Genomic DNA, 26699 nt, shown 5'->3' on the forward strand with positions numbered 1-26699 from the left:
GATTTATCTGAGCTGCCTCCATCATTGTTGAGTTCTCTGAGCCGCCTCCATCGTTGTTGAGTTCTCTATGCCGCCACCATTGTTGGTCAGTTCTCTTTGGGTAATTTTTCATTTTCAGATTTGTGTAATTATTGTTGGTAATGTCTCTGATTTTTTTGTTTAAGGTTTGATTTTGGTTTCTTTAGAGGCTTTGATTATTTAAAATTGGGTGGATTGGCCTGGCTTTGAGATTTTTCTGGTGGCTTTTACGTTGGATTGGTGGCTGTAAAATTTTTGGAAGTTTGGTTTTTGGTGGCTTTGAGTTTCGGACAAATTGGTTTGGTGACTTTGAGGTATAAATCTATGATTTTTTTTATTAAATCCCAACTGATCTGAAAGATTAACGAAGATTTATTTTTCTGAGGCTTTGTTATTGTTGTTGTGAGGCTTTGTTATTGTTGTTCAAAGGCTTTGTGAATGTTATGCTTTGAGAAAATTCTGTTTTGATGATTACTGTGTTTCTGGTATGAGTTGTTTCACTATTATTTAGTTGTGATTTTGTTTAGAGTTTTTTAGTTATGCGTCATTTTTGTAATCTGGTTTATGTTTTCATTGTTATGCTTTGAGAAAATTTTATTTTGATGATTACTGTGTTTAAGATCTGACTTGTTTCACTGTTATTTAACTGTGATTGTGTTTAGAGTTTTTTAGTTATCTGTCATTGTTGTAATCTGGTTTATGTTTTCATTGTTATATTCTGGTTCATTTTTTTAATTGTCCTTTGTCTTTGAACTGTTATTTGTGTTGGGGTTTTGTTTAGGCTCAGAGAGTTCCCCTGTGCTTTCTTATTTTGATGAAAAATGTTTTTTACCTTACTTTGTGTATATAAATCTAGTTTATTATTTCTGAAAAAAAATTTGAACATTTATTTATACTTGTATAAATTTGTATCTTTGTTTATTCAGTTAGTAATTTTTTAGGTACTTAGTTATTTATTTTGCTAGTTTTTCCATTCTTATATAAAAAAAAAATTGGGAATTAAATGGGAAAACTATCAGCCTTGTTTACTATGTTTAAATCTGTATCTGTTTAAAATTTACATCTATTTTTTTATATGTCTTCATTTATATTGTGTTTTTTTATCAGTCTTGTTTTAATTTTTTTTTTTTTTTTGCTTATGATGTTTAAAAATGATTATGATTGTTATGTTTGATGATTATGTGGCTTCTTGTGCCCATATATATATATATGCTGGTATACCAGTCATATAAATGCCCTTAATAATTCATATTATATAAATTTCTGAAATCTTTGTGATGATCAAAGTGAGGATATTTTATTTGTATTAACTTACTATAATGATGTAATATTGTATTAAGTTTTGAAGAATGACAAGTATAAATATTCAGATTGTACAAAAGTTTGTATATTATCTTAAGTTTATTATTGAATATTTAGTAAGTTTATCTTTAATTATCTCATATTCCTCACGTTTATCTTATCAATAAATATTGTTTGGCAACATATACAAAATATTTTGGTAAAAAATTAGTTTGAAAGATAAAAAAGTTTAGTTATGAAATTATTTTTCCAACAATTGATAAACTTAATATACTCATATTTTTTTCTATTAAAAAAAGTCTTTATGAAGTAATCAAATAAAGCATTAATGTTTTATAATTTTTAATTTTTTCTCAATGATCAACTCATTTGATTTTAAAATGTAACTTCAAAATGATAATTTTTTAAAATGTTATTGAAATTAATCATTAATGACCCAAAAACATTTTTAAATTTTTTTAAAAGCATTCATCTTTAATAATTCCAAATAAAATAAATAAATAAAATAAAGAGATTTTATTAATAAATTTAATTAAAAAAATAGTGTGCATAAGGGTAAATTTTAAATAAAGGGATTTTATTAATAAAATTTAGAAATTGTTTCCCCATTTAGTAGTAACATTTTATAATTTGTTTTATGAAATGTAAATAATTAATTAATTTAAAAAATTGATTTTATGATAAAATTTGAATCAATAAAATAAAGAAACTTTATGGTAAATTTTAAATAAAATGATTTATTTTATGATAAAAATTAAATTAATAAGATTAAGAAAATTGCATTTGATAATAGAATTTTCTAATTTATTTCATAAAATGAAAATCATAAATTTGTGTCAACTACATAATATGTTTCATAAAATTCAAACTTGTTAACTTTTTTTTAGTTATTGTTATTAGGAGGGGTGTCAAAATACCAGCAGTGTTAGATTTGTTATGGATCGAAGTTGGATAAACACACTTGATAAGTTATCACCAGAATATCCTGCTGGTATAAACGAATTTATAAGTGTTGCAAGTGAGTCCACAAACTCTAATGGGATGGTGTTATGCCTGTGCCGGCGATGCATGAATAAACAATCATAATCTATGAATGTGATCAAGTTGCACTTGCTCACTCATGGTTTTCTTAGTACTTATACTAGATGGTACCACCATGGTGAGGAAATAGAGGGCGTACAAGATGAAGTGCTAGTTGAGGTTGAGGGGATGGTGAACCAGCTTATGATTTGGCTGCAGGCTTACACGATGCTTTTGGTTGTCCATATTTTGATATCTATCCAACTAGTGATTTCATTGACAATGAATTCCCTCAAAATTCATGTGACAAGTATGATGCCTTGTTAGATTCGGTTCATAATCCTTTGTATGAGAATTGTACAAACTTTTCTTTCTTAAGTGTTATCGTAAAGTTAATGAATTTGAATGTGATTAACAAATGGACAGATAAAGGATTTGACGACTTCTTTGAAGTGTCTTAAAGAAATGTTACATGTTTGTAATCGTTGCCCGATAAGTTATTATCAAATGCGAAAGCTTCTATCTGAAGTTGGCTTGGGGTACAAGCAAATTGACATGTGCCAATATGATTGTGCATTGTTCTACGATGAGAATGCAAATGCTACAATGTGCATTGTATGAAAATCTAGTCGTTATGTACGGAATAAAATTCCACATAAACGACTTAGATGGTTTCCAATCAAGGCTCGACTGAAACGATTGTTTAGCTCCAAGCATACTGCTAAGATTATGCGATGGCATAAAGAGGTGCGCAGAGATGAACCTGTGATATTACGTCATCCAGCTGATGGGGATGCTTGGAAGCATTTTGACAAGACATACCCTGAATTTGCAGTGGATTCGAGGAGTGTACGAATGGGATTAAAGTCAGATGAGTTTAACCCTTTGTTAGTTATCATTTTTTTTTTATTTTACATGTATTCTATGCGTTCTATACATGTAGTCTCTATATATGTATTCTAATTTTTTTTATTTTATAAAATTGTTAGTTATCATGGCCCTTGTACGTCGTACAACTCGATTCATTGCCCATGCTCAACAAGCTGGACCATTTGATGAGTCTAATACTGCCATGCAACAACTTTGTCGCACTACTCATTCCACCATTCATACTCAGCAGGCTGGTCAACAACCAGATGTCTGTATCACTCGCTCTACTATTCATGTTCTACCAACTTGACCAAATCACCACCCGCTCTACTACTTAGGGTGATCCACCTGAAGTTAGCATTCCCTCTATTGTTTAGAGTCAACAAGCTACCTCCGCTGCTGACTCTGCCACTGAACATAATGTATCTCAAACACCATCTGGTATGTCTCATACATTTTACATTTGATTGTGTTTAAAATTAGGATGAATTTAAACTTACAGTTTTTTTTTATAGAATTAACTGGTCCTAGTAGTAGCAAAACACGTGGGCCTACTTGTGGATACAAAACTGCTAGTGATGCTAAGGCAACTCAAAGTGGGAAGTTATATGTTGTATTTGAAGTTGAGTGTCGTTAGCCTATTTGTGGAAATGCTGATAAATTTAATAATGAGATTGGATTTTTTATTCGCAACCAAGGCACATTTCATTACAGGGATTGGAGATTTGTCCCTGAGGATGTGGGAGCTCCATTACGATATTTTCTTGTGGTAGGTTTTATATTAAATTTTTTTCAGTTATAAATTAAACTAATATAAAAAATTTATTTTATATAATTGTAGGATTCCTTTGATATTAACTTGCATGATGAGATCACTATAAAATACATTGATGATCAAATGAGAAAAGCTTGGAAGAATTTCAAGTACAAGTTACATGGATATTTCAAAGAAATTGGAGGAGAAGAAGATGTTCAAATGGCAAAGAGGAAATGCATCCTGATTTAAAAGATGATCCCCAACAAGATTGGGAGATGTTGTGTGATCATTGGTTTTCCAACGAATTTAAAGTAATTATTCATTTTCTTGAAATTACAATTTTATTTGTGTTAATAATTTTTCTTATTCCCTGTTTTAGGAAAGGTCATTGAAGAATACTGCTAATCGTTCAAAGAGAAAGTGGGAGTCTAGAAATAGATCAGTTTCAACACCGCAACATCACATTAGAAGGGGAATGGTGTTAGCATCTTCCACTGGCCAAATCGAGACTTGGCGTCTAAAACATTATGATGAGAAAAAGGAAATATGGACTGGACTAGATTTAGCAGAAATATATGAAAGTATAAATTTTAATTTTTAATTTTGTAACTTATTTATAATTATCATTACTAATTAGAAAATAAAATGAGTATATAGGATAAAATGATGGCGTTAAGGGCTCAACACACTCCAGAAGAAATGTCTGATAAAGATATTATGGAGCGTATTCTTGGACGCTCTTCTGCACATTTGAAAGGTTGGGGTCGATTTTTTTCAAGTACAACTTCTACTTCCCAACGCAATCCAACTTAGTTAATTTAGCCAACATATGATGAGCTAGCCCAACGCCTTGATGAAGCAAACAACTGACTTGATTCTACAAATGACCAACTAAGTATTGTTGTGGAAATACTAAGGAAATATAATATGATGCCGCTGCCTCCGTCAGATCAATGTTCTGATGCAAATGTCGGAAATTTTCCCGTCCCTTCAATTCTAGAGGAACAAGATGATTCGTAGTTTTTTTTTTTTTTTTATGTTTTTAATTCAAAACTTTAAAGATAAATTATTATGGACATTTTATCTTTTATGTTTGTTTGTTTCAACATTTTATAACATATGTTTATTTTATTTTATAAAAGTTGTTTGTTTTTTCATTAATTAAATTAATTTATCATCTATAAATAATTATTTTAAAATATTTTTCAAAATAATAGTTCAATACTACCTACCAATAAATTATATTATTGCCAACATATATTTAAGTGTAGGTAAATGTCCGAACCTAATACACAGCCACGTGGCCCAATAAGCTACTACCATATGTAATACCTACTAATAAATTAAATTATTGCCTACACATATTTAAGTGTAGATAAATGTTTGAACCTAATACTTTGCCACGTGGCCCAATAAGCTACTGTCACGTGCCACATCATCAGCCACGTCGCCTGCCACGATGGAAGACATGTCATTTTCCATGCCATATTTCTTGATACATAATTTCCATGTCATGTGCCACGTGGAGTGCCACATCACTTGCCACGTATAATGCCACGTCAAACACTAGGTCAATGACGCATACTCATTTTTGTGGGGTCCACACGAATTTTACCTACCAATATACTAATCGTGGGTAATAATACCTTTCTTGACTAACTATTACCTACCAATAGGTTATTGGTCCAAATTTGTAGGTAAAGAGATTTACCTACTAATGCACCATATTTACCCACAAATAAAATTTGTAGGTAAAGACCGAATTTCTTGTAGTGTATGGTGACTTTGTTGTTCATTTTGGGTGGATTGAAGAGTGATATTGAAGGTTAGTCATTTTTTAATTTTATTTATATTACTACAAGATTTATGTATAAAGATAAGGTTAATTAAATCATGCATATTGGATTTAGTGAAAGTTATGTTTGAAAATTAATGAAATAGGCTCTGAGAAATTTGCGTGCTGTGGTGATATAAGGATGTATTCATTTCTGCTTGATTATTGTGTTTGTTTGTGTTGCTTTTATAAGTAATTATGAAATTGCGGCATGCTATAGAAACAGATGATACTTTGCTGAAATTTTTAAAATTTTTATAAGACTAGAACCTAATAATGATGGATTCATCTATGCTTAATTATTGTGTTTGTTTGTATTGATTTTATATGTAATTATGAAATTACGATATGCTATAGAAACAAAGGAAACTCTGCCGATTTTTTTTTAAAATTTTTTTAGAAGACTAGAACCTAATAATGATGGATTCATCTATGCTTGACTATTGTGTTTGTTTGTATTGATTTTATTGGTAATTCATCTATGTATTGATTTTGTAATTTTTCTTTTTATATAATACATATTATAAGGCTTCTTCCAATGAATTATTTGACAATCCTACAAATATGTTCAATGTTGCATGTCCAAAACAACCACAAAGTCATGAATGTGGTTTTTATGTGTTGAAGTACATTAGAGATCTTGTACTGGCATCAAATGCAATAGAAACCCTACAAGAAAAAATAAGTTTAATTTTTACAACTTATTTTGGTATCGATCGATAACCTATAAAATAATCAATGTTGTTATTAATTAATTGATATTTATTAATTTTACAGTTTGATGGGAAGAAGGAATATTGTGAGATTGCAGACCTCTTGCCAATCCAACACAAATGGTTAGGTCGATTGATGACATACATTTATTAGTAAGCCTATTTTATTTATGAGTTCGTTTAGTTCTAAGTTTACTTTTATGTAAATTTATTAATGTTAAGACTAGCTATCTTACTTAAATACTTTGTATTTATGCTTATGTATGACATTTCTAATTTATAAAAGTTAGCATATTTTTTTTCAAACAAAATTGATAACTAATTCCAATTGCAAAAATATATATAATTATAAATTCATATAATTAGACCATATAAAAAAAATCAGTGCAAAATATATATATATATAAATTAAGAATTTGGCACTTTTAAAATAATCAGAAATAATTATTCTAAAAAAAAATAGGGAGGGGGCTTTCTACTTTGGTTATTATGTAAAAACTGAAGTAGAAAGTGAAGATTCTACTTCGGTTTTTACGTAATAACCGAAGTAGAAAGTGCCCAGGAAGGAAGTGTAGACAACTTTCTACTTCGGTTATTACGTAAAAACCGAAGTAGAATCCCGACTTTCTACTTCGGTTTTTACATAATAACCGAAGTAGAAAGCCTATATTTCACTTAGATTTTTATATACTTTTTACTTCGTCCCAAACTACTGCAGTTGCGAATTTAAGCGAAAACCGAATTGAATCCAGCATAAAAACCGAAGTAAAAACCATTTTTTCTTGTAGTGACAATCCTATATATATAGTTGTCACACATATATATGACACACTACAATTAGAATGCATTTCCAATATAACTATAATATGACACATATAATACATACTACAACAACACATAGAATCATATGCTCAAATAAGAGTAATTTGGGAAGTCTCGTGATAATAATGGGTAAAGTTCTAAATATATTTAGTGTCTAGTTTTAATTAACTACTCGTAAAAGTAAGTAGTTCTCAACTTTTCCTTATAAACTTTTATTATGAATTTCTTCTTTTAATATATATAGATAATTTACCGTACGTCGGTGTTAAAAATAAAATTTTTAAAAAATTGTTTGAATTTTAGTATCTTAGGGGTAGTGATGCATACGGGGCTAGGAATTGGCGGGGAGTGCTCCCCCATTCCCGTCCTCATTTATATTTCTAATCCCCGTCCCTGCCCCATCCCCGCTTATTCTCCGTCAGAGACGAGGTGGGGAATCCCCTATTGGGGCGCGGAATCTCCACGGAGAACCCATTTATTTAAAAAATAAATTTTAAATAAAAATTTTAAAATAAAAATAGTAAATTATATGTAAATTAAAATGTTACACAATATTTATTATTTAAAATATTAAACACTATCCTAAATAAAATTTAAAATATTAAAAAATTTACTACTATACTACAAAAACACATAAAAAAAGATATAAAATACATATAAAATATTACAAAAATATATAAAAATTTAAACGGGCCCTGTCGGGGCGAGGAGTGCTATCCCCGTCCCCGCCCCATTTTACATTCGGGGATTGAAAATTATCCCCGTCCTCGCCCGTTCCCCATTTAGACGGGGATTCCCTGCCCCATTAAAGGCGAGTCCCCACGGGGTCCTGTCCCGATAAGGAAAATGTGTATCCCTACTTAGGGGTCTCCTAATTCTACTTAAACAAACTTTTCTACTTAAATTATCTTTAAAAAATGATATAGACGTAAAAATTTATATTCAATAATAATAATCATTTATGCATTTCCTGGTTCAACTATTAAAAAATCAAGTTTATATCGTGAAAAAAAAAACTCTGAAAATATAGTTTTATGTGTCACGATATTATTGTTCTCTTAAAAGTAAGAGTAAATTTTTGATAAACTTTTGATAGAAACATCTCTGAAATGTTTCAGAGACACATCAAGAATAAAGAAAAAATTGATCTTTTCTTTCCCGTTCTTAAAGCGAGCCTTTCATTTTCTTAATTAAATTTTATATGTTAAGTAATTAAATACCAGAAAGAGATAATCTTAAATATATTCCAATGATTTCTCCTTAATCTTTAAAGAGCGCAGTCATACAATGCAAACTTATATCTTGACTGTTTCAAGGCAAAGATTCGCCTTCCCTATCTGTCATTCATTGGAAGATCATCATAAAATAATCTATAAATATATATATATATATATATGTATATTATAATCACAATTAATGTATGTTTCAATGTCAATATTCTTTTGATGTCCCTCTCAAGGAACGTACATAGTCATAAAAATCCAAACTCTGAGTAGATCAATGTGAGAGTCTGAGTTGTAGAATCAAAATTATAACAGTTTCTTTTGGATTAAATTTAAAAAATTCTTGACAGGTATTGCTTCTTCTTGTATTTATTATTAATTTATTATGGTGTAAATTTCATTGAAATTTCATTTCATTGTTGCTTTTGTCAGTTAAAAATTAAATCACATAGTATCATGCGTTTCTAAAATTATGCTTTTTGCCATTATAGTACTTAAAATTTTGTCGAATTCACAAAAATTTAGCGATTAATTTTAAATTGTTAAATTTTTTGCATGTACAACACTTTACAATTGGATTTCATAAAATTTATATAAAATTCAATGGCCATATTTAAGAGTATATATGATTTTACTAAGTGTATTTTATGTAAAGATTTTCTTATGTTTTTCTGATTTCAAAAATACTAAATTATTTATTTGTATTTTGTTTAAATACCTATTCACACCTTTGTAGTTAACAATTTTTTTGTCAAAATTAATTTTGAGTGGACAATAGTGCTCTCCCTATGTCCACTTGGAGTTATGATTTTTTTAAAGAAAATTATATAATTACTATGCCAAAATGGTGTTGTGGCATCACCTACAACTTCGATCAATAATGTTGATTGACGCAGTTGATAACGGATGAAAAGACGACAGACAACATCAATATGAGCACTGACACCATTATTTTTGGCAAAAAGCGTCTATAGCCTCTTGACACTTGTTGGTTAAGCGAACATTTTACTTATTGACTTTTAAAAAAAGTGTGTTTTATAAATTATTTGTTAAAAAATAACTTCTAGACTTGAAATGAAACATCTATTTTATTTTTATTTAATTTCTTCAAACAATTTAAAAATATTTTTTTTGAAAAGTTAAATAATATTTATCATTTATTTAAATATTTTTTTGAAGATTATCATAAAATATAAATAAAATACTCAAATAAATAAATTGAAGATATTATTTTCTTAATAAAATTAATTTTGACAAAAAATTAGTTGAAATGAGTATTTTGTACTATTTAGTAAAATAGAAAGATGTAATTTCGTATAATTAAAATATTCGAAGTTATCCGGGGACAGTAGAAATTGCTTCATTCACAACAAGTGTTGCCCAAAATCGATGGACTTGGTGGATTGGCCTGCGAACTACCGGCCTGGCTGAATATCAGGTTGTGTGTTGTCCTGACTAGCAAATGGTTCACTCAAAACTGCATCCCGAAAAGGCTAGATGGCGTCCTCCTCATCAGGAAAACCAATTCATGATTGATGTTGATCCCACTCTCAGTGAGAAGGAGGCTTCACATTTCTCTTTCAAGAAGCAACCTTTTAGATCTTTAGTAGTTGCTGAACTTTATGCTATATGAGATGGATTGAAGATTGCTAAAGACTTGGATATTCAAAACTTCAATATCTCTTTTAATTGTCTCACTGTTGTTTGCATGTTCCCTGATCACACCAAGTGCTATGGAGTTTTTGAGGTTCTTGTGAGCGAAATTAGAGCTGAGGCTTCTAATTGTAATTTTTCTGGCTTTTTTTTTTCTCCTAGACGGGCTACAGTGTTGCTCATTGTTTGGCAAAATATACTTTCTCTTAAAACATCTGCTACATGGAAGTAGGATTTTCTCCTATCAATTTTTTTTAATTAAATATCTTAGGAGTTGTAAAATGGTACAGACTCTAAATTTAATTGTACGAGACTAACTGTTGGTTTGAGAAATGTAAGATTTAATTGCTACAATTTTTTTCTAGACACCAATTTGCTTATCTAGAAATAGTGCACTACATTCAGGGCAAAAATCTTAAATTTATAAATACCATCCTCTTCGTTGACCTTATTATTGTTAGCATTGAAAACGGCGGGCCAGCATACTGTTTTAATATATATAATTCCAGATTTATATCAGAATAATCTAAAGCTATGAATATTCATGAACAGCTGGAATTCAAAATTCCATCTATATCAAATATCTGTTTCTTTAAAAACAAATTTTATATCGAAAAACACTAGGTAGGATTAAGAAATGACGTAGAAACTGAGCAGTCAAAGATGTAATCTGAAGGCACTTTTCTTGCTTCAAAATTAATCTGAGCCGTTAATTTAGATCAAAATACTAATTAACTATGACAACGAAAACGATGATGGTGAACATATATCTAAACATAGACTTTTTAAGACTGTTATGGCATGTTTGTCTCATGCTTTAAGACTCATTCAAATATATATATATATATATATAAGAAGACTTTAAGAGAGTACTTGGAAGTTTCTTACCTTAATTTCCTATAACACAAGCGACTAAGTGGACATAATTATAATCACCTTCTTCCCAATTCCAACATTTTCATCACCAAAGTCCATATCCTCCAAAAACTTTTGTTCATGGTTAACCCTCGCTTTTGTTTGCTCCTAGCTAGAACCCTTGTTATAGTCCTCTTTAGTAGAGCTTTTACTAAAGTGGGATGCTTGAATTTTACTTATCCAACATTTCTTGATGAAAATGAAAATGTTTTGATTCGTAAGAATTCTATGATAACATTCAATGCTATCCAAGTTACACCAGATCTTAGTGACCCCAAAAGATTGATGAACCAGTCTGGAAGATCCTTGTATATAGAACCACTTAGGCTATGGAGAAAAGGCAAAGGCAAGAAGATCGTCACTACCTCTTTCAACACCACTTTTATGCTTAACATCTCTCCCTATCCTACGAGTTATTATCCATTTGGTGAAGGATTGTCGTTTATCTTAGCTGCGGATCCCTCTCTTCCAAACGGCAGTCAAGGGAAATGGCTTGGGATTGCAAACGACAGCACAAATGGATCAATGTCTCGAGCACGTGTTGTAGCAGTGGAATTTGACACAAGGAAGAGTTTTCCGGAAGATGTTGATGACAACCATGTGGGCTTGAATTTGAACAGCGTCAACTCTATCAAACAAGTTTCTCTTACTGATTATGGAGTCAATCTTTCGAGTGGCAGTAATATAACAGTCCAAATTCAGTATGATGGAATGAACATCAGTGTGTTTGTCTCCCCGACCAATGATGTGAAGAGTCTAGTCCTAACATGGCCTCTCAATCTCTCAGACCATCTTCCTGAGAAGGTTTATGTTGGATTCTCTGGCTCCACCGGCGAAAACAACACCGAGAGGAACTGCATACTTTCATGGCAGTTTCACAGTTTAAACATTGATGAGAAGCAAAGTCTGTTGTGGGGTCGGATTACGGTGCCAATAGCCGTTGTTGTGCTAATTGGTATTGCTTGCTGTTTGTACTGGAAAAGACCATGTTGCAAGAACGACCTTGAGAGGACATATCCGAGGATTGAAGATCAGATTCAAGGCTCTTCCATGTCTCCAAAGAAGTTTCATCTGAAGGAACTTAGAAGAGCAACGAACAACTTTGACCTCAAGAACAAGCTTGGAAAAGGCGGTTTCGGAACTGTCTTTAAGGGAATTGTAGGAGATAGAGTGGTTGCTGTTAAGAGAGTCTCCAAGGATTCACGACAAGGACAACAAGAGTTCATTTCAGAAGTCACCACAATTGGCAGCCTCAGCCATCGAAATCTGGTGAAATTGATTGGATGGTGTTATGAAAGCCATGAGCTTCTCATTGTCTATGAATTCATGCCAAATGGAAGCCTAGACAGGTTCATATTCAGAGATGAGACGCTTGGAATGGAAATACCAGACCTCAGCTGGAAAAGAAGACTCAGCATAATATGTGGCGTGGCTCAGGCACTAGATTATCTTCATAATGATTGCACAAATAGAGTTCTTCACAGGGACATAAAGTCAAGCAACATAATGTTGGACTCGGAGTTTAATGCCAAGTTGGGAGACTTTGGTCTGGCGCGCATCATCCAACAGAGCGAGAAAACTCACCACACAACCAGGGAAATAGCAGGAACACCAGGCTACATGGCACCAGAATCATTTCTCACAGGCCGGGCCACGGTGGAGACAGATGTCTATGCATTTGGGGTTCTTATTTTGGAAGTCGTCAGTGGAAGGAAGCCAGGGAGCCAGAATGAGGAAAACAGCTTCACCAATGGTATGGTACTTTGGATATGGGGACTTTACAGCAATGGAATGATTCTGAATGCTGTTGATCCCAGATTGAATGAGGAGCTTGAAGATGATGAAGTGGGATGTACTCTGTTATTGGGTTTGGCTTGTTGTCATCCAAATCCTAATGAGAGACCCTCCATGACAACTATCTTGAAGGTTCTCAAAGGGGAAGAGGAACCTCCAATGGTGCCTGCAGAAGTTCCTGCGTTTGTTTGGCCATCTATGCCGGCGTCTTTCAAGGAGGATGGTGAAACCACCAGGCAAGGAGGCCCGTTTACTCTCTTTACTGAAATTACTGGAAGATGATCTGAAAATAATACATAAACAAATAAAGCTACAGATAGAACCTTGTTCTTTGGTCTGTACAAAAACAGCTTTTGTTCAGTGAAAAACACCTTGTAAATACAGCAAGTTTGCTTAGCATATAGGTCTTGTGAACATTAATAATGGTATGTGGAGTCCTTTTGTAGAGAAATGAGAGTTGAGGGACAAAAATCCTGGTGTCCCAACCAAAATTGTTTCCCTCTGATTGGAGAGATTGAATGGTATATCAACTGATCATAGTATTGTAAATTAAGATTTTAAATTCGTTTTTTATCTTCTGTTTTACCAAAAATCATCATCTTAGCTACTCTATCAATATTTTATTGTTCTCCTATATACTCTGCCAAACATACCGATAAAGTCCTGATTTTCTGCTCTATTTCCAAAATCAATATCCACGAAACCTTTAGGATTTGATTGGAACTTAAATTAATAAATTAAATCAAAGTCCAGATTGAATCAATAAATTAAAAATTATTTTTCTAAAAAAATTAAAACTTAAATGTAATATAATTTTTTAAATTTACAATATTTTTAAATATCTACGAAAAAAATATTAAAAAAAGTATTTTATCCAAATTGTGGAATACATTTTCTTATATTTTTTCACTTTTATTTTCCCTCATAAATTTTTTTCTAACTAAAATCCAAACAAGACCTTATCTTGGCAGCGAAGCTATTCAAATTGGCCACTTATTAGTTTACTCTCTTATATTTAATTATTTATTTTTGCTATAAAACAAATGGTTTTAAAGCTCTATTTCAATGCAGGCTAGGAAAACAAAGTAAATCTAGTTGGAATTTTTAAAAGTGTACTGAGTTTAATTCTTCATGGTTTTTAAAAGATTTTTTACATTACGGTTGAGTGCATTACACATGAGAGGGATAAACTAATGTATTAAAGCTCAAAGCAATAATTGAGTAATTGACAGAAATTATTTTTTAGTTATCAGTCAATGGAATGAAAAAGCTACCAATGCAGCTCTGGCAGGAGAAACAAACTGTACTGAATAGAATTTCACTAAGAAGATTTAATCAGATTGTGATGAAGCATTTTAATATTTTTCCAAAAAAAAAAGATGTTAGGTGTAACAGTAAGCAGGATAAGAACTCACTCCTAAAAAAACCTTCATTTCACTTGCCCTTCAAGGCCTGTCATTTGACTAGTTCTGGTTACTCACAAAGTTGGAAACGTAATGTATATCTTATTCAAAACTGAATGGATCATGATAGAGGATTCTTATTTTTAGCCTACTATAGATTGGAAAATCATGTGATTGCTTGCATTATTCATCTACTACCAACAGATTTAAAGGTGTCAAGTTCTTGCAAAATGTTGCTCCTTCATATGGCAACATATGTCAAAGTGCACGGTGCCATATGTCAAAGTTATGCTAAGCTTATTTCTTAGACACATAGTTTTGAAAATGTTGAATACCACAATAGAAAAAACTAAAATACAGCATACTTGAATGAAGCCTCTTCCAATCACAATTTGCAAAGTGTTAAAGATTAAATTTTGATGACGGCAAGCTCAAAGCAAATGGGTTGTATTGAACAGCCAATTGGATTGGAAAACTACTAATCTAGAGAATATCACCCCACAAGGAAACAAGCAACCAAGGATAGTAATCAACATTGATAATATACATGTAAACAAGGAGTCTTTGTCTTAAGTTCATTGTATTTTGTCTAACACAAGTAAAATCATTCAAAAAGATTAAAGGAGAGGAAGATATGAAGAAATTTTCACGTTTCTTTAACATTGTTCATGAAGGAATATGATGGTGAATAAACATCTAGAAACAGAATTGCGAGCTCTTCTTATGACTCCATACCTTTTCTTTTAGCATAAATGCTTCCCAGGTATTTTGCTGTTTGGCAATTGAGTCCCTCCAAAAAAAAATTGGCTATCAAATCCATGAGTTTCAAAAACAGTAGCAATCTTTTAGTTAATTTTTTAAGTATACTTTTGACATTTTTTTTTAAATATTATACAATTCCAAATAATTTTACACATTATATTGTACATAAAAAAAAATAAAAAACTAAAAATTTTGTGGAAAAATAAATAAATAATGAGAACTTAATTGTTATTATTTATAGATTTCAAAGGCGTAATTGCACAACTTTTTTTCTTAATGTCTGAATTGCCAAACAAGATGAAACTTAAGGAGCATTTATGCTAAAATCCCATTTTTTATCGAAATAAAAATAAAGAAGAAAGTAAACTAGCAGAGAAACAACCCAACTAGTTCGGCACCCAATTCTAAAAGTCACCTACTATAACCTATCCAATATATTAAAACAAATGAAAATACGAGTTTAAAATTTCAAAAATTCATGAACGAACTAAGCAACCAAAATGAGATACAAATAGTTTTGTAAAAACGAAACTAATAATATTATGCTATAACAAAAGCTCATTAAAACTCCAAATGAACAAAACCCTATGGAAAAAAATTTAGTAGAGAAAAAGAGTTAAATGGTTTACACAGATATCTATCCCAAGCAAAAGAACTTGACAAAAAAAAAAAAAGACAGTTAAAAATTATGACATGAGGTTCTTTGCATAATATCCTCGAGGGCCTTTAAGGCTTTTTGTTAGTATTTACATTAAAAATTTAACTAATATCTATGTGAAGATCATATGCATACTCATGCAATAAATCAAGATTCACAAAAGATAAAATGATACCTCTCGTAGCCTATCAACAAACATCGCTATCTTTTTGTAAAATAATAACGATCATCTAATTCAATGAGATAGCTTTGAGATTCACAATAAAAACGCATAAGTACGGAAGTGGGCACGTAAGATATTATGAATAAAATTTAGGACAAAAGCTAAGAGGTTGTTTGACTTCTTAACTTAAAAACAGTTTTTTGTTTTTAAAAACTAAAAATTGTTTTTTGAAAATAAGTTAGGCTGTTTGGCTTTGTTTTCCGAAAATAATTTTTAAAAACAAAGTTACAAAAAACAGAAAATTTTGAGAACAACAAAAAGTTGTTTTCTATTGTTCTCAATTTTTTTTCTATATTTTTTTTTCTCACATCACTTTTTTAATTATTATTTTCTAACATCATTTATTGTCACATCATTTTCTCTCTCATTAGTTTCTATCTCTTCACTTTCTCTCACATCACTTTCTCTCTCTTCACTTTATCTCACATCACTTTCTCTCTCATCACTTTCTATCTCCTTATTTTCTCTCTTCACTTTCTCTCTCTCGCTATTTTCTCTCTTCTCACTTTCTATCTTTTCATTTTCTCTTGCATCACTTATTATGTTATCATTTTCTCTTTCATCACTTACTATATCTTCACTTCCTCTCTCATCACTTAATATAGTCTCATTTCCTCTCTCATCATTTTTATCTACTCACTTCTCTCTCTTCACTTTCTTTCTCACCACCTTCTCTCTCATTTTTTCTTAGATCAATTTCTCTCTTCTCAATTTCTATTTCTTCAAATTTTCTCTCCTTACTTTCTCACTCCTTATTTTTCATCATTTTTTCTTTCAAATTATTTTATCTCATGATTTATTACAAACTTTTAAAAGATTTTTCTCTTTGTAAATATATTTGTTAATTTTTTATTTAAGATTTTAAAAAAATAAAACTAAAAAATTGTTTTTAGAAAACATTAACCAAACACCTCTTATTTTTTGAAAACTACAAAAACTGTTTTTTGTTCTCATTTCTGAGAACACAGTTTTGAAAACAAAAAACAGAAAACAATGCCAAACAGGCCCTAAGTTTTTCATGTTTTCTCTAAAACTGAAAATTAATAGCTTCTCCTTTTAAGATACATTATCACACGGCCTTGTCTTCCCCAATTTTAGCTCATTTATTTATTTAATGAATAAGTCAAGTTATTTATACATTAAAGTAATATAATATTTCATAAAGCATAAATATCACTTAATTCAAAATTATTTTTATCTTATAATTTAAATAATTTATTATCATACAATAAATTAATATTTTTCTCTCTCATTATTAATTAACAAAAAGTTAATTAATATTTAATACAACTAATATATAGTTTTCAAATAAAACATATTAGTTTATTTTGTAAGTGTCATACTTTATGTTGTTTGTATTTTGGCAAATATTATGAATTATCTGTTGTTTTGCCAGTTGCATCTAAAAGTTTGTTGTAGTCATAACGTCTTCTTGTTGCTTATGTGGCATGTATTAAAATTTATGTTATGATTAATTGACTTTATTTTGTTTGGGGTTTCGTGCTGTGAAAAAAATTCCTAACGGTTTTCTGTTAGTGAGATCTATGAAGATATATGAATGGTTTTGATTTGATGTGGTCGTGAGAACTATTATTGATGTTTTTGTGAAAAACTTAGCTCTGCTAGGGTTTGTATTTTTGGTTTCTTTGTGGTTTGTTGTTTTGACAGGTTGAAGAACTCTAAGCTTTGCAGAATGTTCATTCATGGCAGACAAGAGTGTTCTTCAGATGAAGTATTGAAAGAAGATTAGATCTGTGAAAGTTCAAGTGAGAAGACTTGAAGTGTTCAATCTAAGGAAATTTGCAAGAGAGACAAGTATAAAAGATTTTCTTGTTGTTAATGTAAAATCAGAGATACTGCATTGTTGATCTTAGTGGATTTCTTTCTCTGGACTAGGTTCCAAGGCTTAGCCATTACATCTTGTAGTGGTGAACCTAGTAAAAATTGCTTTGTGTGATTCTTTTTACATGTTCTTTAAGCTTTCATGAATCTTTACTTACTAATTCATTATGTTCACAATACTTAGGCTGTAAATTACTTTCATTTTGGTATCAAAGCTTTCTATAATTCTTGATTATTTTTTTCTAGTTGTTTTTGTATGTGTAATTTGGTTGCCTCTGTATTGTTCGATTCGTGATTATTTTTTTTTTACTAACCCATCTCACCCTCTCTTAGTGTCATCTATGAAAGTTATGTTAAACTTCTATTGTGTTGACAGTCATGGATATGTTTAGAGAAGGTGGATCAACCACTAGACCTCCAATGCTTGAAGGGGGTAACTACCCTTACTGGAAAACAAAGATGAGGGTGTATCTTAAATCTGTTGATGAACGGGTCTGGATGGCAATTTCTGATGGATGGAAACCTCCAACTGAGATTGTAGGGGATGTTGAAAAAGCTAAGGCAGTGAGCAAGTAGACGACTGATGAAATTGAAAAGGAAATTTTTAATTCAAGAGCTCTTAATGTTAGATTCAATGTTGTTTCCACCAATCAGATGAAAGTGGTTGCAAACTGTGAGATTGCTAAGGAAGCATGGGATAAGTTGAAGACCAAGAATGAGGGTACTTTAGCTGTCAAGAAATCAAGACTGAGGTCTCAGACTAGAGAATTCGAAAACCTGACCATCGAAAAAGAGGATTTTATTGCAGATTTTCATGCGAAGTTGTGTGATATTTCTAATGAGTCATATGCCCTAGGAGAGACTTAGTCAACGATAAGTTAGTCAAGAAGGTTCTTGGGTCTCTTCCAAGGAGATTCAAAGCCAAGCTCACATCTATTGAGGAAGTGCATGATGTTGAGGATATGGACTTGGATGAATTGATTGGTTCTCTATAGAATTAACAATTAACCCTCAAAAGATGGAATAAAGGAAAGAAACTAAAAGACAAGGAAATCTAGAAGAATGAAGGAAGTTTGGCTTTTTTTTCTACAATAAATTCTTAAAAAATAAGGTGAAATGTTTGAAACCTTAACAAAAGAGAAATTTGCTCTCCTAACCAATAATTATGCTAAGTTTTTATGCAAGAAAATGAGAAAGAACAACTTTAGCAACAAAGAAAATCTCTTCAAGAAGAATTTTCCTACTAATCAGAGAACAAGTCAGACACAAGACTAAAAGAATAGGGGAATTAAATGTACAGAATGTGATGGGTACGGAAATATTCAGACTGAATGTGCAAACACTCAGAAAAAGAAAAGCGCCCTTGTAACAACTTGGAGTAATAGTGAAGAAGAAAAAAATGGTAGTTGCAGCGAGAATTCTGATCAAGAAAAGAATGTTATTTCATTTCTTGCAAAAGAAGATACAATTGAAAATGAAGAAGGGGACAATGAGAGCAGCTTCTCTGAATGGGTCACAGTCATTGAATTGTGGATCTCTGGTTTCATATGTTACAGATAAAACAAACACTATCACTAATGCATCTGACTGTAAGAGAGATTGATTTAACAACATAAAACTCTACAGTGAAAAGAAGCAGAAGTTTATTCCCATTTTTCATTTCTGTAATTGACATGGCGATATTAGACCCAAATGTTATCTACTTCACTCTTATCTCAGGAACTTGGTAGGAAGACAAGCAAATGCAACTAGGCCATCTCTCATTGAAGGTAAGGATTCTAAGGAAGTTTGGAGACCAAAGTTAACTGGCAGCTCTCAAGAAGAAAAAGGTGTTTCTGTTCTGGTGGCTCATACATCTCTCTCTGCCTTTAAAGATGATCAGTGGTACTTTGACAGCGACTATTCCAAATATATGACTGGCAACAAACAATTGCTGAACAACTAAAAAGAGAGTACTGAAGGGATGGTCACATTTGGAGATGGAAACAAGGGAGCGATTCTTGGAAGAGGAGATCTTGTGATGAAAAATCTACCTATGGTCAAAGATGTTCTCTATGTTAAGGGACTGAAAACAAATCTTTTAAGCATAAGTCAGTTATGTGATGATCACTACACTGTAAGTTTCTCTAAGTCAACGTGCCTGGTTAATTTAGCTGATGGGTGTTCTGTTCTATCTGGAACAAGGTCAAGTTATAACTGCTATATGCTAAATAATAATGATGTATGCACAAGATTTTCATTAGAAAATTTTGATTTATGGCATTATAGACTGGGTCATTTGAATTACAGAGATTTAAAAAGGTTGATTAAGCTCAAGGCTGTAAGAGGAGTACCTGAGTTGAAAGTTAGTAGAGAGAGACTGTGTGGTCCCTATCAGCAAGGTAAACAAGTAAGATATGCTCATCCACCCATTAAGATGCTTCTAAAAAATAGAGCTCTTGAACAGCTGCACATTGACCTTATGGGCCCCATGCAGACCGAAAGTCTTAAGGGGAAAATGTATGTTATGGTATGTGTGGATGACTACACTCGTTTTACCTGGGTTTAGTTTATTCGAGAGAAGTCGAATACTTTTGGAGTGTTTTATGCTTTATGTTTAAGACTTTAGAATGAAAAGGCTCTAAAGATAGCTAAAGTATTTAGAATCCGAAGCGACCATGGTAAAGAGTTTGAGAATGCTTTATTATCTAAGTTTTTTGATCATTTGGTGATTGATCATGAATTTTTTGCACCAAAAATTCCTCAGCAAAATGGAGTTGTGGAGTATAAAAACAGAACACTACAAGATATTGCCATAGTTATGTTTAATTTCTCAAACAACTTATGAATTGTGGAAAAGTAAAACTCCTAATCTGAATTATCTGAGGATTTTTGGTTGTATGTGCTATATTCTGAATGACAGAGATTATCTTGGAAAATTCGAATCCAAGAGTGACAAAGGTATGCTTTTAGGCTATTCTTCTAACAGTCATGCTTATCGAGTTTTCAACAATAAGAAAATCTTCTGTACTTGTCTCTCTTGCAAAATTCCTCAGATTGATCTCTTCAAGTCTTCACACTTGAACTTTTGCAGATCTTCAGTTCATTTGATACTTCTCATGAAGAACACTGTTGTCTATCATAGATGAACAACCTTCAAAGCTCAGAGTTCTTCAACCTGTCAAAAAAAGAAAAACAAAGGAAAAACCCAAAATCCAAAAAAAAAAAACCTAGCAGAGCTAAGTTTTTTTTTTCAAATCTGAGTCCTAACCCACTCAACAAAAATCAACCAAACTTAAAACTGAAAATCGTTAGAATTTATAAACACAACTCCAAAACCCAAATACAAAACATACATTTTAATTCATGTCACCGAAGCAACAAGAAGACGTTAAGACAACACCACAATGTCCAGATGCAACTGGAAAAATAATAGATGAGTCGTAATATTATCAAAATACAAAACACAGATACAACTGGTAAAATAACAGATGAATCATAATATTGCCAAAATACAAAACACAAAAAGTATGACACTTACAGATGAAATGGAAAGAGCTATCTTTTGGTCCATTAGTCATTCAGTAGTTTGCTCATTCTCATTTGGCGTTTCTGACTAAAGATGACAGCTACATCTCTAACAAAGAGTGAAAGCCACTGTTGGTTTGGTTCTAGGAAAACCCAGAGTGTTTATCAAGAAAATGGTATTGTTTAAAAAAAACACAACATTTTAAATAAAAAAATTAATGTTTGCTGAGGGAGTGAGCTAATTAGCTCACATGAGACCACATGCACAAACACATGGAGAATATTAGCTCAAAATTCTGTTGAAACCTCTTTCTAGATCATCTTGCTTCTTCTTGAGACATTTTGTATTGCCACTAAATTGAAATTTTTGTCTGATTTGGTATGTCAATATTCATTATTTTTTATCTCCCTGGTTTTTACTATTTTGTGTTCCTACTTGTCCTGTATTTTCTTAGTTGATAACCTGCATGTGAGTTTATCATTTTTTTTGGGTTTTGTTGAAATTTGTGCCTTTTCAAATATGTTTGGGTTTTTTCTCGTGTCCTTTTCTTTACTTACTTGTTACACATGCTTCTTATTTCTTTTTTTTTTTTGCCAAACACGGTCTTTGGGAATTTCATTTTAAGTGCATTTTTTTCATTTGATTTTTCATTTGTGCCCTAATTGTCTTCTCTATAATCATGGCTAATGTCTTCTCTCTAGATGGTTCTCAAGTTCCCGAAGGCACCTCGGAATGGGTTCTCAATGTTCCTCCTCTGTATTTGTCATCTCCTCCTCCAGGGTGTGAGGGTTGCAGGCTCGGTGTCCCCTATTCCGTCCTCCGTGTCCACAGAGTCTCTGATGGTCTCTCCATCTCCATGTATTCCCTCTGTTCCTGAATCTGTTTATCCTCCTGTTGTTAGTACCGCTACAAATGTGTCATCTCAAGTTGCGTCTGCTCCTTTTGTTGTTACATCTTGGTATGTTCGTGGGTCTCGAGTGAAGTCTGTAGCTTAGAAGAAAAAAAATCCAATGAGTCTACTCCTGTCCCTTGTCAAGTCACTTGGGCATCTGCTCAAATTGCTAGGTCTCCCTCTTGTCCATCAAAACATCCCTCTGACTAAATTGCTAAAACCTCGTCTAGTAAGAAACCCAAGTCTTCTAGTGGTTTACCAGAAAAAATTAAAAAAATCCAAACCATCCTCTGCTGTTTGTGGGATTCCTGAGTCTGATATGAGCTTAGTATTTTTCTTTGTCAATAGATAGGATGAAAAACGTTATAAAGAATATTAGTGTTTTTGTCATTTTCATGGTGAGCATTCTGTGGTGTTAGACGATTTTCCTAGACTTCGTGAGATTCTAGAGTCTCGGAAGTGGGTTCACATAGTCACTGGTCTTGTCATACCATCTCAAAATCTAGTTAGGGAATTTTATTCTAATTTAGAAAAATCTTTGCTAAAAGCTCAACATCCCATCTGGTTTTATGCATTTAGTAAAGGTAAATGTATTTCGTTTGCTCCCTCCACTATTCAGGGTATTTTGGGTATGCCTTTGGTTCATGATGTTATTTACAATGCTGAGCACACCTCTGATTTAAACCTGGTGGGTCGTGAGTTAACTGTTCAAGCTAACTTTCAATGGAATGAGGTAACTAATGATTTCCCTACTCCTTCCTTGACAAGTTTTTATCGTGTTCTGCATAAAGTTGCACTCACTAATTGGACTACGAATTCTCATACTTCAACTATTACTTCTGATATTAGTCGGTTTTTGTTTGTTGTGGGCACTGGGATTTTCATAGATTTGTCTGTCCTTATGTATGACAAGGATAAGACTTCATATCCTTGCTTGGTCCACAAGATTTCCATATCTGCACAACCTAAGTTTACTTCTCAAGATGTTTTCTTTCCTATACCGGTTTTGGATAAGACTTTTCAACCTCAGTCCTCCAAACCTGTACCTCCTCCCAAGCCCCTTAAGTATCCTCTGTTGAAGGGTTTAGCTCCTACCTCATGGAAGTACAAATTGTTTGAGAAGCTTTACTCTTAGCAATCTCAATTGGATAGTCTTAAAGATCTGGTTCAGCAATCTCAGTTGCATTCCAAAGCATTTGAGTGCATGGTTCTGTCTCAGTTGGTTGGTCTTCGAGAGCTCCTTTAGCCTCAATCTACTCCTGTTCTGCCAGAGTCTTCTCCTGCTTTTGTTCCCCCTTCTACTGTTCAGTGGGAGTTGTCATTGCCTCAGTCAGGTCAATCTCTAGCACCGAGACAGGGGGAGTTGTCTCCATGAGCGTCTGATAAGATTTCGGATAGAGTCCAGGTGGAGTCATTTGCTAATGATGATGGTTCTCAAGACTCAAATTCTGCTCCTTCATCTTCTCCTTTGCGTAAGACCATGCGTGGTAGGCTTCATCGTTCAGCTCAATAGTTCTTGTTTTATGATCATTGAGGGAAAGATATTAGTGTTTTCTTTATCTAATGTTTTTTTATAATGTTTTCTTAGTATCTGTTGTTTGTATTTTGGCTATATTATGATTCATCTGTTGTTTTTCCAGTTGCATCTGGAAGTTCGGTGTAGTCCTAATGTCTTCTAGTTTCTTACGTGGCATGTATTAAAATTTATGTTATGATTAATTGACTTTATTTTTTTTGGAGTTTCGTGCTGTGAAAAAAATTCCTAACGATTTTCTGTTAGTGAGGTCTATGAAGATATATGGGTGATTTTAAATTGATGTGGTGGTGAGAACTATTATTGATGTTTTTGAGAGAAACTCAACTCTGCTAGGGTTTGTATTTTTTGTTTCTTTTTGGTTTGTTGTTTTGACAGGTTGAAGAACTCTGAGCTTTGAAGAATGTTCATTCATGGCAGTGATAACTCCATTTTAGTGTTGTTTTAGGATGTGTTTTTGTGGTAATCTTGAGTATTTATGTTTGTTTTGTGCAAGATTATGCTTGTTTTTGTGTTTGTTGTAGGTTGGTGTGTTGAATCATGAGAAAAATGTAAAAAGAAGAGGAAATGGTGAGAAAAGGAGCTTTCAGTAGTAGCTTGAATCAAAATGGTGCTAAGGACAAGTTAATATATGTTTTTGATGAAGGAAAAATGTTGAAAGGCTTAAATTTGAAAATAACGGAATTAAAGTCGCGGCATGGGCTTAAGGGCCGCGACACTAGTCAAGTAAGAAGCTCAAGGTTGCTGAAGGGAATTAGAGTTGTGACTTGCTCTTATAAGTCGCGATGCTAGTGGAAGTCAGAGGCGAACCCAAGAGGGCATCAAGAAACGAGCTACGACTGGGGTTTAGGGAGTTGCGACGCCTGAAGACCAGAATCAGACTGTGAATTGCTTTAAAAATGATATGGGCTGCGACCTAGGAAATGCCAAGTCGCAGCCCGCCTATGAAAAAAAGGAATTCGTGTTTTTTTTTCTAAGTATATATTTAGACTTTATGTTTAATTAGGGATAGGTTAGATTTTAATTACGAGTTTAGAGATTAATTTTTATTCTGAGATTAGTTTTTCTACCCCTTCATACTTTTTATTTCTTCTTCAAGTCTTTGAATTTTTTTTTTATGAATAATTATTTTGTTGTTTTAGTCATGTCTGATATGAACTAAACATCTCTATCTATGGCTTAATGTAGTCACTTGGATTTCTATTTAATATATTTATGATGTTTTATTGATTCTTCTTCTTTATTCTAATCTATATAATGTTTGCTTAATGCTAGTAAATACTTGATAAATATTTGCTTGATTTATGATTTTGATTCAAAATTCTAAAGATCAGAATTGAATATGCTATCATTATATAGACATAGGATACATATTGGACGAAAGTACCTGTATGGATTGTGTAGTAATTAGGTTTCTATGCTTAATGTTTGCTGTATGTTTAAGTTTATCACATAGATGTAGAAAACTTGCATGTGGGTTGAGATCTTATATCTTGAAAAAGAATAGGAATCGGTTTATGTTAACCTGCTATTAGAATAGGAAGAAAGAAATTTAGAACGGATTAATAAAATTAATAGAATGAAAAGTTGATGAAGTTAACACCCTAGGTTTTTAATTATTGAATCAATCTTTATTGTTGCAAAGTTTATCTTAATTTTAAGTCTTAGTTTAAAAAATACTCTATTTTTGATAGTCAAATAGAAATTTAAAAGCATTTATCGGTAATTTGTTGATAGTCCTTGTGGGAGCGATACTTTATTTATTATCTATATTACTTGAATCGATTACGTATACTTGTGTATCATATTTTCACGACCAAGTTTTTAGCGTTGTTGCTGGGGACTTAATTTCCAATATCAAAATTAATTTTTTTTTGTTCTAATTTGGTTTCTTTATTTTACACTCATTCGGACCGAGGCCGTATTGTGTTTCAGGAATTATTGGTATATGCGGGGAAGTTGACAAAAGGAACTAGTATCGATAGATCTTGAAATTGAGAGAACGTGCATAGAAAACCGAAAGATAAAGAAAATGTTGGATTTTACCATGGCTGAGAATGCTAATAACGGTGTGAACAACAATGCAAATCTGGATAATGTAGCTGAAGCTGACCTGCCATTGAGAAACTATGTACTACCTACTATTACGGGGATACATTCAATTATTTGTCCTCCTACTGTTGAGGCGAATAATTTTGAGATAAAACCCTTGATTAGTAGAGAATTGTGTACTATTTGGGAATTACCAAATGAAGATCCAAATCTCCATATCACCAATTTTTTAGAGCTATGTGCAACATTCAAAATGAATGGGGTGAGTAATGATGTTGTCTGATTAAGATTATTCTTGTTTTCATTAAGAGACAGAGCTAAAAGTTGGTTGAATTCATTACAAGCCAACTTTATAGTTACTTGGGAAGATTTCGCTCAAAAGTTCCTTGGTAAATATTTTCCTCTTGTGAAGTCAGCCCAATATCAAGGAGAGATTAATAACTTCCATCAGCTAGATGGGGAGTCTTTATATGATGTGTGGGAACATTTTAAAGAGTTGCAAAGGAAGTGCCCACATCATGGAATAGAGAAGTGATTACTGGTGCATACATTTTACAATGGTTTGGGGGGAAATACAAGAACAATAATTGATGCAGCATCGGGAGGAGCGTTTATGAGAAAAGGCACTAATGAAACTTATGAATTACTGGAAGAGATGGCCATGAATAACTATAATTGACCTACTGAGCGTGAGAATAAGAAGGTGGCATGAGTCTTAGAGGTCGATCCTATTGCGTTATTGACCATTCAAGTAGCATTTCTAACCAAGCAATTGTAGTAGAATAACCTCGCTGCACAGGGAATGCAAGTACATAATGTCATGAGTTGTGAGATTTGTGGGGGACTGCATTCTTATGAACAATGCCAAGCACAACTAGTTGCTCAATAGACATAAATAGTATAC

The 26699-nt window shown here is 32.3% G+C and overlaps 1 protein-coding gene and 1 non-coding gene across 2 annotated transcripts; one reads left to right on the forward strand and one right to left on the reverse strand.

Moving 5' to 3' along the window:
* The first annotated feature begins 10964 nt into the window (after nucleotides 1–10964).
* On the forward strand, nucleotides 10965–13513 carry LOC133823440 (probable L-type lectin-domain containing receptor kinase S.5). The gene has a single exon (XM_062256219.1). The coding sequence runs from the start codon at nucleotides 11209–11211 to the stop codon at nucleotides 13201–13203; it is 1995 nt and encodes a 664-aa protein (XP_062112203.1). The 5' UTR covers nucleotides 10965–11208; the 3' UTR covers nucleotides 13204–13513.
* Nucleotides 13514–26214: 12701 nt separating this feature from the next.
* LOC133828010 (small nucleolar RNA R71) lies at nucleotides 26215–26320 on the reverse strand. Its single transcript, XR_009890655.1, has one exon. It is a non-coding gene; the product is annotated as a small nucleolar RNA R71 (small nucleolar RNA).
* Nucleotides 26321–26699: the final 379 nt, after the last annotated feature.

The sequence above is a fragment of the Humulus lupulus genome, chromosome 3 (genome assembly GCF_963169125.1).
Source record: "Humulus lupulus chromosome 3, drHumLupu1.1, whole genome shotgun sequence".
Taxonomy (NCBI): Eukaryota; Viridiplantae; Streptophyta; class Magnoliopsida; order Rosales; family Cannabaceae; genus Humulus; species Humulus lupulus.